Source organism: Eulemur rufifrons, chromosome 8 (assembly GCF_041146395.1).
Source record: "Eulemur rufifrons isolate Redbay chromosome 8, OSU_ERuf_1, whole genome shotgun sequence".
Taxonomy (NCBI): domain Eukaryota; kingdom Metazoa; phylum Chordata; class Mammalia; order Primates; family Lemuridae; genus Eulemur; species Eulemur rufifrons.
Window position 1 is genome coordinate 101,770,810 of NC_090990.1, and position 22,608 is coordinate 101,793,417.

General features: G+C 52.9%; 2 protein-coding genes across 2 annotated transcripts; both read left to right on the plus strand.

Annotated features, from left to right (window-relative positions):
• The first annotated feature begins 7,947 nt into the window (after positions 1–7,947).
• S100A2 (S100 calcium binding protein A2) lies at positions 7,948–11,056 on the plus strand. Its single transcript, XM_069478720.1, has 3 exons — positions 7,948–8,277; positions 9,642–9,761; positions 10,570–11,056. The coding sequence occupies exons 2-3, from the start codon at positions 9,654–9,656 to the stop codon at positions 10,720–10,722; spliced, it is 261 nt and encodes an 86-aa protein (XP_069334821.1). The 5' UTR covers positions 7,948–8,277; positions 9,642–9,653; the 3' UTR covers positions 10,723–11,056.
• A 10,485-nt stretch (positions 11,057–21,541) lies between these two features.
• S100A3 (S100 calcium binding protein A3) lies at positions 21,542–22,316 on the plus strand. The gene is made up of 2 exons (XM_069479127.1): positions 21,542–21,682; positions 22,152–22,316. The coding sequence occupies exons 1-2, from the start codon at positions 21,542–21,544 to the stop codon at positions 22,314–22,316; spliced, it is 306 nt and encodes a 101-aa protein (XP_069335228.1).
• Positions 22,317–22,608: the final 292 nt, after the last annotated feature.

Sequence of the window (22,608 nt, forward strand, 5' to 3'; positions counted from 1 at the left end):
CTGCCCACGTTACAGAGTGGTTGGGAGGATTAAATTAGATAATATATGTACAGTACTTAGTACATATGCCTAGACAGAGTAAGCACTCGGTAAATTTTAGTTTCTTCCTGCCTACCTGCCTGTTTGCCTTCTTTTCTTCTTAGAAGCAGATGTTTATCTGGCCAGAAGCTGGGCAGGTTCAGAAGGTCATTATCACGTCACCGAGGGATGATCTTGTTCTGAGAGACTAATTCTTGTTCATCCTCATGAATGCACGGCAAACCTAAACATTCCAGGAATCAGCTCAATTTTTTTCCCAGAAGGAAAATCCCTTTGAGAATCCAAATGCAAACCAGAGGCTGGTTGGTGACTAGAGAGCACAGGTAACTGGAGGTGGGTGACCTTGAAGGATTTCACAAGTAAGCCTGGATGATGGCATGTGTGTGTATCTCCATGTAGGGAATTAATTCCTTATTATGAAATGGGCCATAGGGGCCCAGCGCGGTGGCTCATGCCTGTAATCCCAGAACTTTGGGAGGCTGAGGTGGGAGGATAGCGTGAGGCCAGGAGTTTGAGACCAGTCTTGGCAACATAGCGAGACCCTATCTCTACAAAAATAAAACAATAAAAAAAATTAGCCAAGTGTGGTGGTACTCGCATGTAGTCCCAGCTACTTGGGAGGCTGAGGCAGGAGGATCATTTAAGCTCAAGGGCTGGAGGTTGCAGTGAGCTGTGATCTCATCATTGCACTCTAGCCTGGGTGACAAATCGAGACCCTGTCTCCTAAAAAAAAAAAAAAAGAAAGAAAAAGAAAAAGAAATGGGATATGGGGAGGCATTGAACTGTATCAAGCTAGGTTGTCACGAAACTCATGTTTGAAGCCGGACATAGGTGTTTGCCAATTATAATGAGAAAAATATTGTCATTCCCAAAGTAGGAGAAAGGGTGAAACAAATGAACAGATTTTTCTCAATTTTAAGGTTTTCTTTACTATTTTTTAAAAACTAACATCAGATACTAGCAGATGATAAAGGGGGCTCAAAGAGTACATAAATATTGACAGGGAAACCAGGAGTAGATCATAGTCCTTTTGTCTTAGTGGATGTGTGGGGTCTGATCATGGTTCTATGGTGAGTGTTGTAACTATGGTAACTTGCTTCCTTCTTTTAGTAAGAGACCCTTGTCCATAGGGCTGGGTATCTGAGCCATATTGGCCAATCATAGCACCTGTCTCTCCAGCAACAGGAATTGGCCTATGGCTGAGTTCATGAGCCAGGCAGGACCAATCAGGGCTCTTCCCTGGATTACTATGCAGATCCCAGGTTTAAAAAATTGGAGCAGTGGCCAAGTTCCTTGTTATATGGGGAGGCCCTGCTATGCTACACTAAGAGTGAAGCCAACGTGCAAAGAGAGACAAATAGCATGAGAGAAGGATGGAGGGATGGATAGATGATGTTGAGCTTCCTGTTCTGGCCCCCAAGGCTGTGCTTTATCGATCCTGTGAATTATCACAGTGACCTCATGCTACCCAACACAGTACATCATCTTTTTGCTTCTGTGAGCTTAAATTGACCTCCTGTCTCCTACAGCTGAAAGATCTTGATAAATAGAATTAGAATACAGTGGCATCAAGATTCAAATCCAAAATGCAAAGTCTTATCTCCTCTGCAATAACCATTTCCTAATATTACACATTGCTCTCTTAAAATGTCTTTCTTTAAACCACTTCCCCATGAGCAACACCCTATAATTTTTAAAATCACTGATCACTCCCCTGAGTCACCTTTCTTTTTCTGAAGCTGCCCTTAGTCCCCTCCTGAGATTTAGGAATTACCCTAGGTTTATCAGAATACATCAGAACACATCTCTCAGGTTGGGCGTTTCCGGGAAGATTGTCAATCACTCTGATTTATGTTGATTCCTGTTAGCACCAGTGTCACGAAGTGACATTTTCCATTCTTGGCCCTCTGTTCTGGCAAATGGTGCAGCCTGGCTTCAGACTTAAGCCTGCCTGACACCCAGGCCTGTGCACTTGCCAGGACAGCAGCCAGCCTCTGGCTGTGGGAGGCCGTGAGGAGTCGGCAGGCTAGGGTGGAAGTGTCCTGGGCTCTTGAGTTTGGTGTCAGGCATCAGAACTCAGGGACCGCAGGCCTCTGTACACTGACTTTCTGTAAGGAGTTGTAGGTTGGGGGGGCGAGTCCGCAACCCCGAGGCCCAGTGATGCAGGGCAATGGTCCAGCGTGGCTAAGTTCCTTCTAACCAGCTTTCACAAATGGTGGTGGAGGGGGTCGGAGGTTGAGGGCACAAGGAGTGGTTTGTTCCTGACCAGATCCCCCTGAGGAATGACCCTGGTTAATGGTGTAGACAATAACAGAGTGGCCAACAAGGTGGAGGCCTGAATATTGGAGTTTCTGAGGGTGCTAATTGTTCATACCCTTCTCTCCCTTTGGAGTTCTCAGCACAAGGACTCAAGCAGGGCTTCACAAATCTCAGCCATGAAGCAAAATATAATTTGGAGTTGAGGCTCCCAAGATCTTGTTATTTCTCTCCTGCTGCGTCCTGAACTGACCTTCCCCATACCTCATCAGGGAGCAGCTGCCTGGTGGTGGGGGCATCAGTGAAGGCAGAGAGCACAGCAGGAGGGACGCCTGCCTCATCAGGCCAGGCTGGCTGGGAAGGGGGAGCTGCGGTGAGAAGGGGCAGAGCTGAGCCTGCTCAGAGCCTGTCTCTCAGTTGTCCCTCTTCCTTGAGGGAGGGAGGGATGGTGGAGAGAGGAGTAGGGTGGCTCCTGCCCTCTGAACCCCTCCCCAAAACACCAGGCTTGGCAAGAAGAGATTCTGGTGACTTTGAAGAGAGCTGGTTCTGTAGAATGGAAGCAAGTTGGTTTTCAGAAGGTTCTGGGGGCAGAGGTAGAGGTTTAGAGCATGTGTCTGGAAAAGTGGTATTGAAGGGAGGAGCGGGGATGGTGGCTCTGAGGGACAGTACCCATGCCTCCTTCGGCCATCCACCAACACCTGCTGTGTGTCAGGCAACACGGATATGGGGAGTTGACAATGCTTAGTGTCTATTTTCCAAGAGCCCAGTCTAGTGGGAAAGACATGTAAATAAACAGTCACAATTAAATATAAGAAACAATGTGATAAGGTGATGGGCAAAGGGCTGCAGAAGCACCCAGGAGGAATAACTGTGTGTGTGTGTGTGTGTGTGTGTGTGTGCATGTGTGCATATGCACACTTGTGTGCACACTCTTGGGAGGCTGGGAAGTAGATACAGGGATGCTGCCCAGAGGAGATGATCTTTGAGCTGTTCCAAGGATGATTAGGAAATTGACAGGTGGGCCAACTGAGGAAGGGCTTTCCAAGAAAATACATGGCACAGGAGGCATCAAAGAACATGGCATGTACATCAGTACAGTCGGTGTGCCTAGGAAGGTATGCCATGCTAGGTAGCCTTCTCCTGCAAGTTCAGGAGGTCCACTAAGTGTTTGCATTTGGGGAGTGATATGGTCAGGTTTGAATTTTAGAAAGATCACCCTGGTGGCAGAGCCGAGAAGGGGTTAGAGCTGTGGACAAGGGTAGAGGTGGGAAGAGTCTGGATGTGTTTGCAGTGGTCCAGATGTGTTTGCAGTAGTCCAGGAGCAAGACGATTTGGACAGACTCTGAGGTGGTGTGGATGGAGCTGGAGCGTATGTAGGAGGTGGACACAACAGGTGGACTGACCAGACATCTGGAGGGCAGTGGGGGGGGAGCAGGAGGCGAGGAGGACAGCTGAGTTTCCAGCTCGGGTCATTGGGTGGATGGTGGTGGTATTTGTGGCAAAGGGGGAACCAAAAGGAGGTGGGAGATCTGAGGAAGGTTTCTTTTAAGCTTATTTTAAATCCAGGCCAGGGGGCATTTGAAGACACAAAGAAAAAATTCCAGAATCACAGCGGCGGAGAAGATGGGCTCCTGGGCAGATGGTGAGGCTGAGAAATGGGTGTGGGGTGGGGAGAGGACAGGCTGAGAGACTGAGGCTGGTCTGAGTAGGAATGGAATGGTAGGGCTCTCAGGGGTTGTTGACAATCAGAACTTCTAAAAGAGGCTTAACATTGTGACCACCTGCGTTTAAGTCATGCCTCTTCCCCTTCTTAATTGTATGAATTTGGGCATATTTCCCTGAGCCTTGATTTTCGCCTCTGTAAAGTGGAGTCAGATTGTTCCAACTTCCTGGGATGGTTGTGTGAATTAAAAGGAATAATATCCAGGGAGGACCTGACCCACCGTAGATGCTCCGTCATGTCAGTCCTCCCTCCTCCGGCAAAGGGAATGTGCAAATCCACTGCAAATGACGAATCCACGGTGATCTGAACCCACTGTGATGACGCTATCAGGGCATAGTTACAGGTCTGAGCAATTAAACAGAGGAAATAAATCATTTAATGCAGTTTGGTAAGAAAGATTATTTCAAAGCCTATTTTAGGGGGCAGGGGCATAACCAAGGGCAAAGGGTCTAGTGAAAAAGTTGAAGCCCAGGCTTGTGGCACCACTTGCTAAGGTCACATGGTGAGTTAGAGGCAACACCAGGAGCTAAACCTGGGGCCCCACAGTGAGGCCATTTCTGTCTCCACTGAATTGCCCCAGCAGAAGCGGCAGGGAGGGGGGGGGGGCGGGGGCAGGGGCGGGGGGAGGCCGAAGTTGGCAGTGGCCAGCCCCTCTGACACCCAGTTCCCTCCTGCCCCTGTCCCTTGGCTTTTAAAACAGCTCCCAGGCATCTGGCTTCCATCTCAGAGGTCCACCTGGGCTTCTCAGCAGGGACTGTCCAGAAAAGCCCTTCTGTTTGAGGCAGGTGTGGGTGTGGAAACGCTCGTTGGAGATGAGTCAGCATTGCCTCCTCCTCCCCTGTGAGTCAGGAGCAGGGCCTGGGAGGGCTGGCCGACGGGAGGGAGGGCGCCAAGGGTGTAGGGTGGGGTGGGAGAGAGCGGAGACCAGGGCTGCTGCAATGACGCATGTCAACCGCCAGAGAGCAGGAGCCAGACGGCAAAACCCAGCAGGCTGCTGGTGGAAAACTTACGGCACCTGGCAACTGAATGTGAGGACCCAGCTTCCTCAGGCTGGGCACGGGTACAGCCACTGCCCTGGATGTCCTACTGCCTGCTTGTGTCCCGACTTCCCTGCCTTTGTAGAGAACCGGAGACTGTCAGAGTGGGCTCGGACTCCAGGGGTTGTCCCATCCAACTTTCCTGGGCTGCCCTGGGGAGGGTGTTGCCCAAGGTCACACTGCAAGTTAGGCGCAAATCAGTATGATTATCACCAGTCTCAGGAATATGGCCATTTGATGGCTTCAGTGCCTGGTTACGGACAGGCCTCCAGGTGCTGCCCCTGGAAATCCTGTCTCCCTACCCCCTCTCTCGCCTATTCCTTTCCCCCTCACAATCCCTCTGTTCCTTCCGTGGGTCCTTGCCCTCTCTGTCCTCTCTGACTTTTGCACCTGGCAGCCTCCGTCCCTCCTGTCTGCCTCCTGCCTCCACCCTTCCCACTGGGGAGCTTTCTGGGCTCCCTCACCGGCCCGGAGCTGGATGCTTTGTGCAGGCACTCCTGGGGATCTGCAGCTCTCTGAAGCCTGTTTTCCAAACTGGAGTCTCAGTTCCACTCCTGGGATCCAGGGAGATGTCATTATTTGGTAGCACAATCAGTGGTGTGATTTCAGGTGGTGAGAAGGACCCCCTGGCTTGGGCTTGCCATCCTGTGGTCCCCACTGCCATTCCATAGCCATAAACACCAGCTGGCATCTGGTGTGGGCAGACCCTCAGCTCACGCAGAAAGGAGTAAGACTCAGTGCCTGCCCTGGGAGCTCACCACGTGGGGTTGAGGGCGAGAGACGGCAGGTACACAAGTTGTTCAGTCAAAACTGGAATGCTTGGCCGGGCGCCGTGGCTCACGCCTGTACTCCTAGCACTCTGGGAGGCCGAGGCAGGAGGATCTCTCAAGGTCAGGAGTTTGAGACCAGCCTGAGCAAGAGTGAGACCTCCCCCCCCCGCCCCCCATCTCTATTAAACATAGAAAGAAATTATCCGGGCAACTAAAAATCTATATAGAAAAAATTAGCTGTGGATGGTGGCGCATGCCTGTAGTCCCAGCTACTCGGGAGGCTGAGGCAGAAGGATTGCTTGAGCCCAGGAGTTTGAGGTTGCTGTGAGCTGGGCTAATGCCACAGCACTCTAGCCCTAGCAACAGAGCAAGACTCTGTCTAAAAAACAAACAAACAAACAAACAAAAAACAAAACTGGAATGCTCTAAGTACTCGAGAGAAGGACAAAAGCAGTGCTTCGTACAACACAGATAGAGACTGAATCTGGTTGAGTCTTGGAAGGTGCCATGAAGTAGGTGGCATCTGACTGGCCTATGACGGACAGGTGGGATTTCACCAGAAGGAGATGTGGTGTGGGGGTGTGTGGGCCCATTCTGAGCAGACGGACCAGTGCAAGCGAAGGTCTTGGCCACACCAGTGTGTGTACCGGCGTGTTCAAGGCAATGGGGGGCATACGTAGGGTGACTAGAAAGCAGGGGGTGGCTGAGCCTGGAGCACCCCACCGCCAGGCTTTATGGAAGAGCCCTGGGGAGGCACTGCAGTTTCTGAGCAGGGGGCCCTGGGCTAAAATGCCAGACCTGCAGCAAAAAGCGACGCACTGTACCCCATTGCACCTCACCTTCCGTGGGAAGGGTTTTTATTCTAAGTTCCACTCAAAGTAGGTTTTGATGATAAGACAAGTGGCATGAAGGGTTCAAGTGCCTAGGGGAGCAGGGGACACTGGGTGGCTATGCCAAGGTGTAGAAGAGGACACTGGGGACTCCATGGCCTGCCTTCATCTATGCTGTTCAGGCTGGCCCTGGAGTCCCACGGTGACCCAGGAAGAGACCGGCCTGTTGTCGGGGTCTGACCCTTTCAGTTCTCTGTCTGATCTTCCTGGATGGCATAATTGGAAAGCCCCCCTGGTAGGCCCAGGGAAGGGTCTCCAAGCCCATGCCCTCCCTCCCTCCAGGCTGGTTGGGGTTTCCGCCTGCTGCTCTGGGACTGCTGCTGCCCTGGCCCTGAGGGAGGAGGGTGGTGCCGCTGAGTCACTGCCTGGGCATCTGGGCCAGGAGCCATGGGTGAGTCACCTGGGACTGGCGGAGGGGGTTTGGTGGGGAAAGAAGCTGCCTGACATCTGGAGGGTGGGGCAGCTGGGCCCACAGGAAGGGTGGTGCCCAGACTGGGGTTGGGATAGACAAAGGGCCAAGGAGAAGGGGGCCCTAAGAGGGGGTAACTCTCCCCCGGGCTGGGCTGTGAATGGCCACGGTGTTTGCCCTTCCCTGGGTCTGGGGAGGGGCACGTGTGTGGGGGGCAGTGTGGAGGAGGGCCTGGCCTCCAGGCTTGGGCAGCTGTCCAGCTCCATATTTCAGCCCTGAACACCCCTACCCACTCACCCACCCCTCTAGCTGGAGAAGAAGAGGCTGAAGTTTACCTGTTCACCCTTTAACACTTCCCACAGACGCTTGCTCACCCTGACTGTGTGCAGAGCAACCCTGCTTCTCACAGCTGCCCTGTCCTGCCAGACCCCTTCTGGCACAAAGGGGCCTTTCATGGCATGTCTGTGCACACCCAGTTACCTCATTACCTCATTAAGAAGTGTTCCGGTGCCGCTCATTAGCAGTAACTTCATTCCCCCCCCCCCCCAGGTCAGAACTGCCCTCCTCCTGCTGCCCCCAGCTGCCTTCTCAGCCCCCCAGCTTTCTAAGGTGGCTCCAGACTGCTTCTCTCTCTCTCACATACACAAACACACATGCACAAGGACACACATGCACGGACATACACACAGTCACATGCATATACACCAGCGCAGGGCTGGGAAGTCCCAGCATGTGCCCGAAGCCTCTGACACAAGAGTAGGCTGTGACTCACAGGTGTATCTCGAGAACGGGGCCTGGCAGGAGTCTCTAGGCCCCAAAACAGGGCCGTCTCCCCTCGCCCCTGGCCTAGGCTGCTCTGTCCCCATAATTCTTCCCACTTCCCCGCTATCGCCTGGGTGGGCTCCAGGGCTGCCCTTGGCCGGGCCTAGAGCCGTCCTCCAGCTGCCGGTGGGGCTGGCAGTCTCTGGGAGAGAGGGCGCTGGGCGGAAGTGGTTGGGGGTGGCAGGAGGCCAGGCTTTGGCGGGATCAGGTTAAGGCAGGTTTGGTTTCTCAAAATGCCAAGTTGGGGGCCAGCGGGGCTGGTGTATAAATCTCCAGCCTGGGTGCCTGGCCACTTTGTCCTCCTTCCTGGGTCTCTCTGCCACCCGGTCTGGTGAGTGCCTCTGTCCTGCTGGGGCAGGTGGGGAGGGGCTCTGCCTTTGACGCTGCCTTGGTCTTTGTCTCTGCCGTGTTCTCATTCTGGCTTTCTTGGGCCGATCAGCCTGGGGCCTCTCTGGGTCCTTCCCATCTGGGGGATCCTCTGTGAAGTGTCAGATTATTGAGGGGTCTTTTTCCAGGTTCCTCAGTGAGAGCTCAGCTCAGGGGTTACTCTGAGGCCCTCTGTTGGGTCTCTTAGTCTGAGGGGTCCTTCCTTGGGGGTCTAGGCCTGGGAGTAGGAGGTGTACGTGTAGGGTGTGCTATTAACAAGAGTCTTGAGTTTTGTTTTTGTTTTTTGCAATGTCTTGGATTCTAGCAGGACTAAGGAGCAAGAGGCAGGGGTCTCAAGTGCATAGCCAGCCTGGGTTGTGGCTCTGAGTAGCGGCAGAGCTCTGCCTCGGGGAGGGCGGGCTGGCAGGATAGGCCCAGGGCTTTCCCTGCCTCTGGCAGCAGTTCCTCTGGCCTCACCCTGGAACCTGCCTAACCCTTCCAGGCTGGTCCGAGCATTCTCAGAGGCAAGGCCTTGGAGAAGATGACCTCTGAGGTCTGTCCCACCCTGATCCCAAGGCACTGGGCATTTAATTTCTTTAGTTCTAGTCACAACAGGATCCTTCCTGGTGGGGAGGATGTCCAGTTGCCCCCACGAAGCCCAGGCCCTGTCTGCATGGAGAGAGCACCCCGTGACTCAGGGGCCTCCAGTGCCAGGGGAGACATTCCCCACCCTGAGAGCCCCTATCTGAGGGAGGAAACATCCTTGCCCAAGGGAGCTTGCTTGCAGTCAGATGGCAGAGAGAGCTTCAAGAGCCCCGAGTCTGAGGAGGGAAATGACTCTTTCAGGGAGGTACCACTACTAGGCTGTGGCCGTGGCCGCTGCCAGGCCGTGCAGGGGAGCCCGCTAGCTAGCCCACGGGTGTGCCCATGCTGCCAGTGCTTGGCACAGACCAGTCAAAATGGGACTCTGGTCACCCTGTTATTTCCCTTCCCACAGACACTCAAAGGGGGGAGCCCTACTTTCAGGGCTGCATCCCTCGTGATTGGAAGGGACACGAGGCCCTACCCTTGGTGACTCCAGACACAGGGCAGGGTTTAGCATCTGCCTGCATTGGGAGGCGGAGGCACGGCCCCTGCCCTGGGGGAGCCACAGTCTGAGGGGGAGCTGCAGCCCCTGCCTTCCCATCCAGAGAGGGTTGGCGAGGTTGTCTGGGGCCCAGGCAGAAGTGGGTCCTGCAGGCTGGGCTGAGGCCCCAGGAGCCTTGGTGGTCTCTCCATTACCTGCCACCTCTGGGCCCCAGATCCAAGATGTCCAGTTCCCTGGAGCAGGCGCTGGCTGTGATGGTCACCACCTTCCACAAGTACTCCTGCCAAGAGGGCGACAAGTTCAAGCTGAGTAAGGGGGAGATGAAGGAACTTCTGCACAAGGAGCTGCCCAGCTTCGTGGGGGTGAGTGGGCAGGCCTGGGGAGGGCAGGTGCTGGTGTGAGTGTGGGAGTGCAGGGCACATCTCTCCCTCCCCAGTCCCGCGGGCCAGGGTGGGGCAAGCCCTTCCCCTTCCCCTCTCCACTCTTGCTTCATGGCCAGCTGGAGTGGGAATGAGGCCAGAGAACTGTGCGCTGTCAGGAACCTCAGAGTCTGTCGGTCTAATCCCCTCACTGGGGAGCGGAGCAGCCCAGAGCCCAGAAAGGGGAAGTGACTGGCCCAAGATCACACAGTGTGCGTGCTCTCTTTCTCTCTGACTTTCCACATTTACACGCCAAACTAAGAAGGTGTGTAGGGAGAGGAAAGCCCAGCTAAGACATGCACCCTGGGACATTCTGCAGAGAAATGCAGTTGACCCTCAATTTGCCCCTTTGTTTTTGTTTTTGGTTAAACTTTTCTAATCATTTTGGTTGGTATTAAAAAGTGCTGGCCTTTTCTGATTTCACCGTCTAGTGAAGGGGAGGAGCAAGCTTCAGTTTCCTCATCAGCAAAACGGGGTAATGGTACCTACCTCGTGGGGCCCCTGAGGGATTAGAGCTGACGCATGCTTAGAGGAACACCCAGCATCCTTGGCGTGCTCAGCGGTCGGGCTGCGGACTCACCGATGAGTGTCCGTCTCTCCTTAATGGGCCCTCTTTGTAGCTCCCAGAGCTGCCTGCCCACCACGTGCCCAGCTGCCGTGGGGAGGGAGAGCTGGCACTGGCCTGTGAGTTTGCTGGGGAGTTGGGGTTGGGGGCTGGCTTGGCGTTGACCCTATTCCCTCTTGCTTTCAGGAGAAGGTGGATGAGGAGGGGCTGAAGAAGCTGATGGGCAACCTCGATGAGAACAGTGATGAGCAGGTGGACTTCCAGGAGTACGCTGTGTTTCTGGCCCTCATCACTATCATGTGCAATGACTTCTTCCAGGGCTGCCCAGACCGACCCTGAAGCAGAGCCCTCGACTCCCTGCCATGATGGAGCTCTTGGGCCCGGGACTCTCAATCCCTTTTGGTTTTGTACTCAATAAACTTTTTTGTTTGTTGATGATATTTTAATTGCTCAGTGATGCCCCATAACCTGGCTGGCTCATTTGGAGTGCTGGAAACTGAGGGTCTCCTGGATCCCATTTTCTTCTGGGCTCCGACTCACCTGGAAATCTCTCCAAGGCCAGAGCTATGCCTTAGGTCCCAACTTTGGGTTTTCAAATACCAGTGAAAATTTGGAAATTGAGATAGGTTGCCAACAATTTATTTTGCCAAATAAAGATATTAAAAAAGGCAAATAACAACTACCATCACTATCATTTCACGAAAAGAGAAAATCTCCATTCCAATAAAGAAGGAAGGGTATAATCTGGAAATGAAGGACTGACCTTAACATTCATTACTGTGAGCAGCACGTTGTACTAGGATCTACTCAAGGGACACGAATTAGTCACCACCACAAAGCTTCATTTCAAGGACTCCTTGTCAGATTACAGGCCACAGGTAGTGCTATGGTTTGAACGTGTCCACCAAAGTTCATGTGTTGGAAATTTGATTCCCAATGTGACAGTATTCAGAAGTGGGATTTCGAAGAAGTGATTAGGCCCTCATGGATGGATTAATGCCATTATAGAAGGGCTGGGTTCCTTATAAAAGGAACCTCACCCTGCCCCCTCCTCTTTATCCTTCTGCCATGGATGATGCAGCAAGAAGGCCCTCACCAGACGCAGCCCGTCAGTCTTGGACTTCCCAGACTCCAGAATCATGAGCCAATAAAATTCTGTTCATTACACATTACCCAGCCTGTGGTATTCTGTTATATTAATAGCAGTACAAATTGGACTAAGACAAGCAGTATACCTGTTTTTAGAAAAGCTGTATTTCTTTCTATATCTACTTTCAGATTGGCTGGCTCTAGTTCGAGTTCATTTCTTTCCTGTTGGTCTCTGCTAAAAGCTACTAGGAGCCAGCTCATGTCAAAATTCTGGTATTTTCCCCTACCATTTCCCCTAAAACTGTAGCCTAGGTTGCCATATATTCTGCATCTTAAGGTACACAGGTGACAGTCTGACTAGATCTGCCATCTCATAACAAGGGTCACCAACTTTCCAGACTGAAAAGGTTAGGTCCTCCTATTTTGTTCGTTACTATCTTTACCCACTTCTACATTTTAGGTTCTTTTTCTTGATGCATCCCACTTCTTGTTACCAAATTCTCTACTAGTTAGGAGTGTATTACAGAAAACCTGAATAGCAGTGGCTTAAATAAATTGGTGTTCAAATGCCTTACACAACAAGAAGTCTGGGGTAGGCAGTTCAGGTTTGGTTCAGTGAGTCAGACTTGCTATAAGGGTTACCTTTGGCTGAATAACAAATCACCCCCACATGTGGTGGCTTAAAACATAAATTTATTCTCTCTCACGGTTCTGCAGGTAGACTAGGCTTAGTTGCTTGTTCTCACTTGGAGTCCTCTCATGCAGCTGCAGATGGAAGTTGGGGCTGGAGTCATCTGAAAGTTCAAATTAACTCAACATCTAAGGTAGCTCGCTCAACATGCCTGCCAACATACTGGTCGTTAGCTGGGAGCTCAGCTGAAACTGTCAGCTGGAGTGCCTACCCACGGCCTCTCTGTGCTTGGGTTTCTCAGAGCATGGCAGCTGGGTTTTGAGAGGATATATCCCAAGTGAACATCGCATAAGGCTTCTAAGATTTATTTCAGAAATCTTAGGACATCCTTCCGGCTGCATTCTATTAATCAAACAAATCATTAAGGCTGGCCCAGATTCAAGGGGAGGAGAATTAGGTATCCCTTAATGTGAGTATGCATAAAATTGATGGTGACCATCTTTGGAGACTATATACCATAGTCTATCTTCTAGCAACCATAGTTCACATGCCTCCCATATGTGAAATATACTCACCTCCTTCCCACGACCCACAGAGTCAAGTCAGATCCAGACAGGAATGAGGTTTCTCAGGGGCAGTTCCTCCAGTACAGCTCCACGGCAATGCTTCGTCTTGGTCTAAGGCCTGTGAAGAACACATTCAGTGTTCAAAGGTGAGACAAAGATAGATGACTGCAATAAACACTCCTATTCAAAAGGGGGTGGCAGTGATTGGAGGCACAAAATGGACATTGATTGATAACCATTCTGAAATTACAGTATGTACATATAATTAGATTCTTGATCAGGGTTCAGTTCTGCTCTCTACACATGGTTTTTCTGGGCTCTTGGCTCCACCCTATAGGCTCTTGGCTTTGATTTTTGAGTTAACACTTTCTTTTCCACAAGAAACGTATGTGTTTGTAGCTAAGTAGCCTTCTCAGCCTGCTTCTTGCCCATAGGAAGTTAAAGACACAAAAGTTTCTTTTTTGTTTTGAGCTCTCTCTGTACCATTCAGTCCAAGATAATACAATTCCTTTAAAAATGTTATGGGCTTTCTGTGTATCAATTCATAATTCATTTAATTAGACAAAAACCACACCCACAACTCTCTTTGAGATTGGTCCCTCTCCACTTTAGACAGAGAGCCAGAGTACTGTGAGTAAATGCCCTTGAGATTCTTAAAAGCCTTTTTGTCTGAAAGGGTCTAAGAGGCATACTTCTAAAATTATTAATCTGAGAAGATCTATGAAGCTTGCCTTTAAATTTCTTTGCGGTATCATTAAAGGGACTTACCTTTGACTTCATATTTACCCTGAGACCCTTTTTACTGGCAGGGCCCTGGATTTGATCTTTGCCCCGAAGCCATTTATTACATTGAGAGCCTTTTGCTGGCTGGAAGGACTGTACTGGGTCCTCCGTATTTCCTCTAAATTTTGCTAAAAAAATTGAACAGTTCCTTCTTTAGTTCAACTTTCTCTTCTCATATTTTATCATAGGCAGCCAGAAGAAGCCAATTGGCACTTGCACTTTTCTGCCTAAAAATCTCCTTGTCAGATCCATAAATTCATTAGGTATCCTTTCTATTCTCATTAGATGCCTTTCTATTTGCGTTAGGTACCCTTTCCATTTTCCATGTAACCACAGACAACAGTGTTGCCAGACATTCCACTACCACCTAGTAGGGTCTCCTTTTCTCCAGCCTTCATTAGCAGTGCCTTCTGTCCTTCAGATCATTACCAACAACTTTCTTGAGGCCCTTCCAGCATTCATCCATTGCCTGGTCCCAAAGCCAATGACAGCTGTTTTGGTTTTTTGTAATGGCAGCATCCAACTCTCATAGGTCTTTGATGAAAGATGCAAGGAGCCAGCTGGTGCTAGCTTTCTAAGCCTTTCCACCACTTCCTCTATCACCACACCTAGGCTTCCCTTTGGTCTACATCCCAAGATATGTCGGGGAAGGTCTGACTAAATATCTTGTCATCCCACAACGAGGGTCCTGACTTTCCAGCCTGACATATTGGGTCCTTCCCTCTCACTGCCTTCCTTCTTCTACTTAGCCAATTCCACATTTCAGGTTTGTTTTACTTGAGGTCCATTTTAAGATAACAAATTCTCTACTGGTTAGGAGTTTGTTCAGCTTTAAGTTACAGAAAACCTGATTCATGATAATGGTTTTAATTGTCTCACACAAGAATCTGCAGTAGGCAGTTCAGGATTGGTTCAGGGTTGCCGGGGTGCCATTTGAGTGAGACCTGGTGTCTTTTCACTTTTTTGCTCTTTAATGTACATCACATACACTTTTTTCCTCATACATGTTGCTTCACGATCACAGCATGGCTGCCATACCTCCAGGTCTCACTGTCCATGTTCCAGGTTGGAAGACAGAATGAGGGTGAGGTGCAAAAAGCCTTTTCTTCAGGAGTCTTTGCCTTTTCATTATGGTAGAAGTGCCCTCCCCAGAGACTTCAATCTACATCTTTTTGACCTTAACTCTGTAATATGGCTACTCCTAATTATAACCAAGTGTTTTTAGCTGGGTATGTTGACACTTTGAAAGAAAAATAAAAAAGGTTTTAATAATAAAGAAAGAGGGAATGGACAGTGAACAAGTAATAGGCAGTATTTTCCTGAATTGTTTTCTTACTTTTCTTGCTTCCTGGGAAACTCTGATGCTTGGGACCCCCTCGCGGCATAGCTCAGAGCTCCCCAAGGTAGAAAGGGGCTGAGTGAGAAGGTGCAGGGACAGCTGCTTGCTCCTGCTTACTGTCCTGCCTTGACTGTACGTCAGGGCTGGCCGGGCAAGGCTGGGCAGGCCCGCAAGGATAAATGGTCTCTTTTCATAGCAATAAAAAGAGAGAAGCCCACCTTCCTAATACCCTGTAGGAAAGGGAGCCAGTAAATATAGGCCAGGGAATCATGATGATGGTAATTAACATTTCTATAGCAGTTCTCAAAGCTCCTTGCGTGCACACTGTCATTTCGGCCTCATGGTAACCGGACAGGAGCTATCATTAGGCCCTTTTTACAGATGAGGAAACTGAGTGGAAGCAGCACTCACGGAGCACTCCCCCAGGCCAGGCCCTCTGCTAGGCCTATGCTAGCATCATCTCGTTTAATCTTTGCAGCAATTGGATGAGGGATGTGCTATTAGTTTCTGCACTTCACAGATGAGAAAACAAAGGCTGGGAGTTGCATTGGGACTTGACCCATGTCTATGAGAAAAGTCCTCATCCCTATGGGACACTGGGGTGGCAGTCTGGGCCTTCCTCCCCTTCCCACAGCCATCCCCAAAGGCTTGGGCTTTGTGTAAGGTGAAGGGGACCCCGGCCGAGCAGAGTCCAGGTACTTCTGGTCTCCCCACCCTGAGTCAAGGGGGACCCAGGCCCACTCGCTGGTGGTCAGATTAGTACAGACTGTTTTCTTTTGGGCCTTAGGCTCAGACTGGGTCCCGGCTTCTTTGTGGGGCTCAGTTCCAGGTTCTGGGGCTGTTTGGCTGGTGGACTGGCCTCAGCTGGCTGCCTCTGGAGCTGCCCCCAACTGGGTGGGTTCTGAAGGGGGCGATTTCCTTACTTTCTGGGTGTTTGACAAACTAATAAACACCAGACTTTCCTAGTCAGTCCTAACAATCTTCTCTCAACCCACACTTTCCTCCCAAATCTGTGCTGAGGCAGAGAGGAGGCTCTAGAAAGGTCTGTTGGCCAGGTTTTCTCCCACTTCCTCCGGAATTACTGCTGGAGGAGAGCCTCAGGGACACATACCTCACCTCCTGTCCTGTCCTACTGCCACTTTGGCCTTTGCTTTTTTTTTGTCACCCTTGGCAGCCTATTACCCTCCAAGACAGGGGAGATTGAAGGCAAAGGTGGGCTCTGAGACAAGGGAGTGACTAAAATAGGACCCCCTAAACTTCCGTCTTTAAGTCGCTGACTCACTGCTCTCATCTGTGAAATGGGCACGATCAGCCATTGACTTGGCAGTCAAAAGAAGCCGTAGGTCTAAGCTCCACAGGCTCTCCCCGGTCCCAGTTCAGATCCCCTTCCCACCCTCCTGCCCCTAGTTCTGTAGCAAAGGCCTCCCTGGCTCCAGCCCCAGCCCCAGTAGTCAAATGCCCCTTCCCCCACCTCCCCCATATTTGGCTCAGATGATGAGAAAGGAGGTCAATTGTTTTCACAAGGTTCATTGGCCCCATGGGGCTATAGGATTGGGGTTGGGGTCACGATGTCCTGGGGCCCAGGCCCTTTTGGGACAAGCACACGGAATGTCCACGTGCTTAGGACACTTCATCGTGTTTCTCCCTGAGGTGCAGAATCAGACACTGACCTTTAGGAAGGTGATGTGGTTCCCAGGGGCCTTGCTAAGGCGATGGTGGTGATAGAGGGAAACAGGAGGGGAGAGGGCGTAGGGGGAGAGACAGTCAGTGCTGTAAGAAGTCACGCCAGATCAGATAGCGCCTGCTCTCACCCCTCATGCACCCGCATCCAGCTCCTGGGGGTGAAGGCTCCCTGCCCTCCCACCGTGGTGCATTCCCCAGCAGTCAGCTCCACATTTGAGGGGGGGGGGGAGCTCTGCGGTGAGAGGCCAAGGCTGCGGGGCTCAGCCCTCAGCCCAGGGGTGGGGAATGGAGTGTGTGAACCGTGGAGGGTGAGGAGTGACGAGGATCCTTCCGTTCCGGGCCTCGGAGGGGTGGTCCATGTGGTGTGCATCTGGAACCCCTGCAGAAGAGGGTTCAGGGCAGATGTGGGGAAGAACTTGATGCCAATCACTCCAAGCAGAGTTGGGGAAAACAAGGCACCAGAAGTCACGGCTCTGCCCACCCTCTGTGTGGAGGCCAGACCACACGCCCTGGTGAGGGGCGGCTGGTCCTCTCCGTCCCCTTCCCCCTCCCTGTGGCCTCCGCTCAGAGCGTGTTTGTTGAGTCAGACCCAGAGACCCCTGCCCAGGCGCTGCCCACAGCAACAGCCAGTGATACAAAGCACTTCCATGTCGGGTTCTGAGGGTAGGAATCTTCCAAACGCATGTGGGGGCAAGGAAACGAAGGCCTTGACAAGGTAGACGATGTAACATGCTTGAGGACCAGTGGCAAGAGGGTGGTGGGGCTTCGCGGGTCTTTCCACGACAGTCCTCCAGTCCCCCAGTCCCCAAGTGCCTGTACAAGACCCCTCATCTCCCCACCTGCCCCTCAGGCATCGCCTCCCAGAGTGAGCCCCAGGCCTCTCTGCAGTCTCAGTCCGGGTCTCTCCCAGTGGACAGAGACGCCAGAGCTCAGGCAGCTGCGCCATGTGAGGAACGTCAGAGACTGGTGGGTAAGGACGCAGCTGGGAGCCAGGCTGCTGGGCCCTTCCCGGACCACACGGGTAAGCACCCCACTCCCCACCAGCATTGCCTTTCCCTCAGCTCTGCTTTATTTATCTTCACAGCACTTGTGTCATCAGTCTATGGAACATTTATTTGTTACTGTCTGTTTTCCCCACTGGACTGTCATCTCCATGGGGCGGTGACTTTATCTGTGTTGTCTGTGGCTATACCCCCAATGCCTGGCACAGGTGCCTCTGAACACTTATATGAACAGTGAATGGCTCCTATGCCTGTCGTCACTAGTTACGGGACCTTGGGTACGTACGGTTGGGTAACCTTAAGCTACCTGCCTCTTGGTCAGCATTTATCAAGCCCTTGCCATGTGCTGGGCACTGTTTATTGCATGAGGTTTGTATATATTAACTCATTTAAGCCCCACACATCCCTGTGAGATCGTCACTGTTACATCCTCCACCATGGCAGAGGAGGAAAATGAAGCCCACAGAGGAGGGTGACCTGCTTACGGGAGGTGGCGGGTGGCAGAGCTGGGAAATCATGGGTGGGAATAAGTGCTTGACCTAGAGCTGAATTAATTGCTGGTGACTTCTGCTGCGTGACTGATGTTCCCTGGCCCTGGCTCCCCATCATTGCTTGCCTATAAAGCAGGGCTAATCACAGCCCTTCCTTCCCTTCCTGCTCCATGGCTCACTCCCCTCCCCCACAGGGGCTGCGTCTTCCAGCAGATGATGGCACAGGCAAGGTTTGGGTGCTGGGGGCCGGGGGTAAGGCCAAGGTGTCATTAGCGCTCGGCTGTCTCCGCGGGCACTCTTCTTCATTGGCCTGGGAGCCAACCTCCTCTTCCCACACTGTCTTCTGGGTCCGGGGTTTTCCTTCTGTGAAATGGGGAGGGGATCTGTCAGGCTTAGGGATGAAGGAGAGAATCGAGAAGAAATACGAAGGAATGTCCATTTCTGGTAATATGGTGGTCTGTACCTACTCCGGCTAAAAACAATAAATATTCTGGATAGAATTAAACCAATCTTTTTCAAAGCACTGAAGAGCTGATAAGGCAGTAAGGAACCAGGCCAAAATCCTAAGTGAGGGCAGAATGCCGGAGTGAGCACCACGGGGGGAGGGGGGGTGTCCCCTTGTGCCCTCAGGGCACTGACAAGCCAAGGCAAACCTGAGCTTTGGCTTTGACGGTCTGGGGAGGAGCTGGAGCCCAGGGCTCACCTGAGGAGGGGACACAAGTGGGAGACCCCCCATGATGCTGGGACCCCCCCAAAACACTACGCATTTAAGCTAAAAGCCAGAGGACACCCTGCCCCAGCCCCCAGAGGATGCTGAACAGAGCTGGGGGCGGGGGTGGGGGTGGGGGTGGGGGGAGGAAAACAGCTGCTGAGGAGCTCCAGCCACAGGCCAGCTCTCACGTGAATCTGCAGCCCAAATTCATTCACATGGCATGGGGTGGAAGGGCGAGAAAACTCAAGCCTGGACTGCTGGAAGCATCCCTGGGAGGAGCACACTCTCCTCCGTTGCCTCAAAGATTTCCCACAAGGCCGGGCGCGGTGGCTCACGCCTGTAATCCCAGCACTCTGGGAGGTCGAGGAGGGAGGATCGCTCAAGCTCAGGAGTTTGAGACCAGCCTGAGCAAGAGCGAGACCCCGTCTCTACTAAAAATAGAGAAATTAGTTGGGCGTTGTGGCATGAGACTGTAGTTCCAGCTACTTGGAGCTACTTGGGAGGCTGAGGCAAGAGGAGTTTGAGGTTGCCGTGAGCTACGATGACACCACTGCACTCTACCCAAGCAATAGAGCGAGAGAGACTCTGTCTCAAAAAAGACTTCCCACAATAACTTCCCCCAGATAAGCAAGCAGTTCATAGCCAAAGTCACTAAGCCCTGAAGTGATCTGCAATCCAGGAAGGGAGGGTGTCTCATCAGCTTCAGTCTTCTCATATGTAAATGGGGGCTTAGCTAGATACTCTCCAAGCTCCCCCCCAGCATAGGGATTTGCTGGGGTACAACCTAAGCAAGGCTATAGTGTGTCCCCACTTTGCATCCTCTTCAGAGTGAAGAGATAGGGGGATGGATGTGATGGGTTAGCCCAGCCTGTCTCCTCCCACCACGCAGGAAGGACATGGGCAGGAGGCTGTCCCCCGTCCCCAACTCTGGGGAAGGGCGGCGGGAATGAATGGGGTGTGGTGTTTGAGTCCCAACCTGGGCCTTTGATGTGTGTGTGCTAGGTGGGCGGGTGGGGCCTGAAGCGGGGGCCATGGAGGAAAGAAGGCAGGGATTTTGACCTACTTGGCCCCCTAATTGCTCCCTTCCTTCCTCGGGAGGCTACAAATAGGCATGCCCTGTGTCTGGGCCCCCACAGCTGAGACGCCAACACCAGCGGTGAGTGCCAGCTGCTTGGGTCCTGCCCTAGGCTGGGTGTCAGGGCAGCTCAGGGGGTCCCAACAGCCAGCCTGTCTCCTGCCCCAGGGTCTGGCATGGGGGCAGAGAGGTGACCATGGCAGGGGCTGACAGGAAGTCAGAGTGGTGGATTCAGGGGTTCCCTTGCACAGCGAGGGGCTGTCGGGAAGTTTGGGCTGGGGCTGTGCAGAGCTGAGGTCCGGCCCTGGGGTGGAAGCAACGGGCTGGAATTTCTGGTGTTAGCCTTGGTTAGCTCCCTCACCCTCCTCCTTGCCTCCTTGCTTTGCTTCTGGGGGTCTGTTGAGGCTGGGCAGGGCTGCACAGGGAAGAGAGGATTCCCGGCAGTCTCCAGGCACGGTGCTTCTGAGACAGCAACAGTGGTGGCGTCAGGCAGCCTGGCAGGAGCCCAGAAGGGCACACTGCACACCTCCAAGGTTCCTCATTCCCTGGGACAATGGCCCTTTCCTCTCCCGGGAACCTGGACACCTTGCCCCAATCCTGGGCTGTCACAAACAACTAGACCCCAGGCAGTGCTTGGCACCCCGGCCCCCATTCCCGATTTCCCTGTGACCACAACCATGCCAGCTGTTCGCTCTCAGCAGAGGTTCCGGTAGCAGCGGAATCTTTAGGGAGAGAGTCTTGGCCCTGGTTGCCCTGTGTTGCAGGATTCCCAGTCCCTGAGGGATCCAGGAGTGAGTCACTGGGCTCACGTGGAAAGAACGCTTGCCTTCCTGGCTGCCTGTGGGTTTTCCCAGGCTGGAGGCATCATCCCAGAAGGGTGGCGGAAGGGACAGTGGAGTTGGGGGCAGGTGAACAATCCCAGGAGGGGCTTCCCCTCTAACAGAACAGGGTGCCCTATACAGAGCCTTCTATCTCAAAACCCGAAGGGGTCAGGAGGATGACCTCAGGCTGGGGCAGTCACAGATTGGTACCTGAGCTGGTTGACTCTCAAGAGACCATCTGGTTCAGGTCCCTGACCAGACCTGGGAGGTCGGATTAGCCCCACTTCATAGATAAGGACCTGAGGCCCAGAGAGGGTACATGGCTCACCCAGGGTAGCACAGCTAGTGAGAAACAGAGAGGATCCCACAAGTTTTTCCTTGAGTTCCTTGCAGCTTCTCTGAATTAGAGGCAAGTAGAAGGGTGAGGGGAGTGGTGGGAAGGTGGTGGGGGTACATCTCAGCCTGACCCTCTCTGCAAATGCCTAGTTTCTCTAAGGGCCGGAGGGCAAGGGAGTGCCAGGCAAGGGTCTCCCCGTACAAGTTCCTATAGGGGAGGAGGCTTCTAGGCTGGGGGCTGCATCTCAGGGGGTGGTGCAGACTGGGACTGAGCCGTTTTGGGTGTTGGGGATACAAAGAGATGGGAGAGAGTCAGGGAGTCCTCAGAGAGCCCCACTTTGGGTGGTGCAGGTGGCGGGGTGGGATGCTCTCTCCCTGAGGAGTTTCTAGTGATGTTGGGGAAACGAGACCTCTGTTCAGGAAAATGACCGGCACAGCCAGGAGATAAATTAGGAGGGACTGGTGTGGTCAGGGAGGGCTGCTCAGAGGAGGGAGGCCTGTGGGGCCTGAAGCTCAGTGGAGATTAAGACAGGTCTGGGAACAGTCCCTGGGGAACACTGAGGGCAGAGGTGAGTGGGGGGATGGCCTGGGTCTTTGCTGTGAGTCAAACCCTTGTTCTGTGGCAGTGAGGATGGCCAATGACCTGGAGCAGGCAATAGCTTCCATCGTGAGCATCTTCCAGAAATATGCACACCGCTCTGATGACAATCACACGCTCTGCCAGGCGGAGCTCAAAGAGCTGCTGCAGAAGGAGCTGCCCACCTGGACTCCGGTGAGCACCGGCGTGCCCATCTCCCCCACGGGAAGCCCTGCTTGACTCTGCAGGGACAGACCTGCATGAGCACAGGACAGCAAGAGGGGTGGAGGCTAGACAACGGGGAGTGGGTGGGAGGAAGGGAACTGACACAGTAGGAGCCTCAGTTTTTTCCTCTGTAAAATGGGATGCCAATCATCACACCTGCTGCCTCACAGGGTTGTTGGGAGGATTGAGTGAGAGCACCATGAAGAATGCCTAATACATACTAGGCACTCAGTAGCAAATGATAGGTGCTCAATAAATGATCTGAGAAGGAGGATTTGGGAGGGGGATTGAAATGGGTGCATTGTCAGGACAGGTAGGCTGAGGTGGGCCCCCAGAAGGGTGTGGGCTGGGTCCACCTAGGAGCGGGGAGGTGGTGGGTGAGGCTGTTCTGCCCTCTTCAACCTGCCCTTCCACCCCTCCTCACCCTGCCCTTGCACAGACCGAGTTTCGGGAGTGTGACTACAATAAATTCATGAGTGTTCTGGACACCAACAAGGACCAGGAGGTGGACTTTGTGGAGTACGTGCGCTCACTTGCCTGCCTGTGTGTCTACTGCCACGAGTACTTCAAGGACTGTCCCCCACGGCCCCCCTGCTCCCAGTAGTCTCTGCCCCTGAGGTGGTCCTGGGCACGTCTCCCACAGCCTTCCTGCCCTCTCTCCTATACCCCTTTCAGTCGGGACTGGCCTGGGTTCTCCCCGATCTGGTAACCCATTTTACCCATGAGGCCCAGAGATGTGCGGGATCTTCCCCAGGACGTCCAGCTAGCAAGGGCTAGAGCGGCCCCAGCCCACCCTGCGCCCCTGCGGGGCCTCCCTGAGGCCTCCCTGCTGTGGAGGGGAGGAGGTGGGATCTGCTCCGGGGCCATTGAGGTTCAGCGCAGCGTGCACAAATGAG

Coding starts and splice junctions, on each gene's coding strand:
- S100A2 (XM_069478720.1), top strand. CDS start 9,654: ATGGTCACCACCTTCCACAAGTACTCCTGCCAAGAGGGCGACAAGTTC. Junction 9,762..10,569: donor AGCTGCCCAGCTTCGTGGGG/GTGAGTGGGCAG, acceptor TCTTGCTTTCAG/GAGAAGGTGGATGAGGAGGG.
- S100A3 (XM_069479127.1), top strand. CDS start 21,542: ATGGCCAATGACCTGGAGCAGGCAATAGCTTCCATCGTGAGCATCTTC. Junction 21,683..22,151: donor AGCTGCCCACCTGGACTCCG/GTGAGCACCGGC, acceptor GCCCTTGCACAG/ACCGAGTTTCGGGAGTGTGA.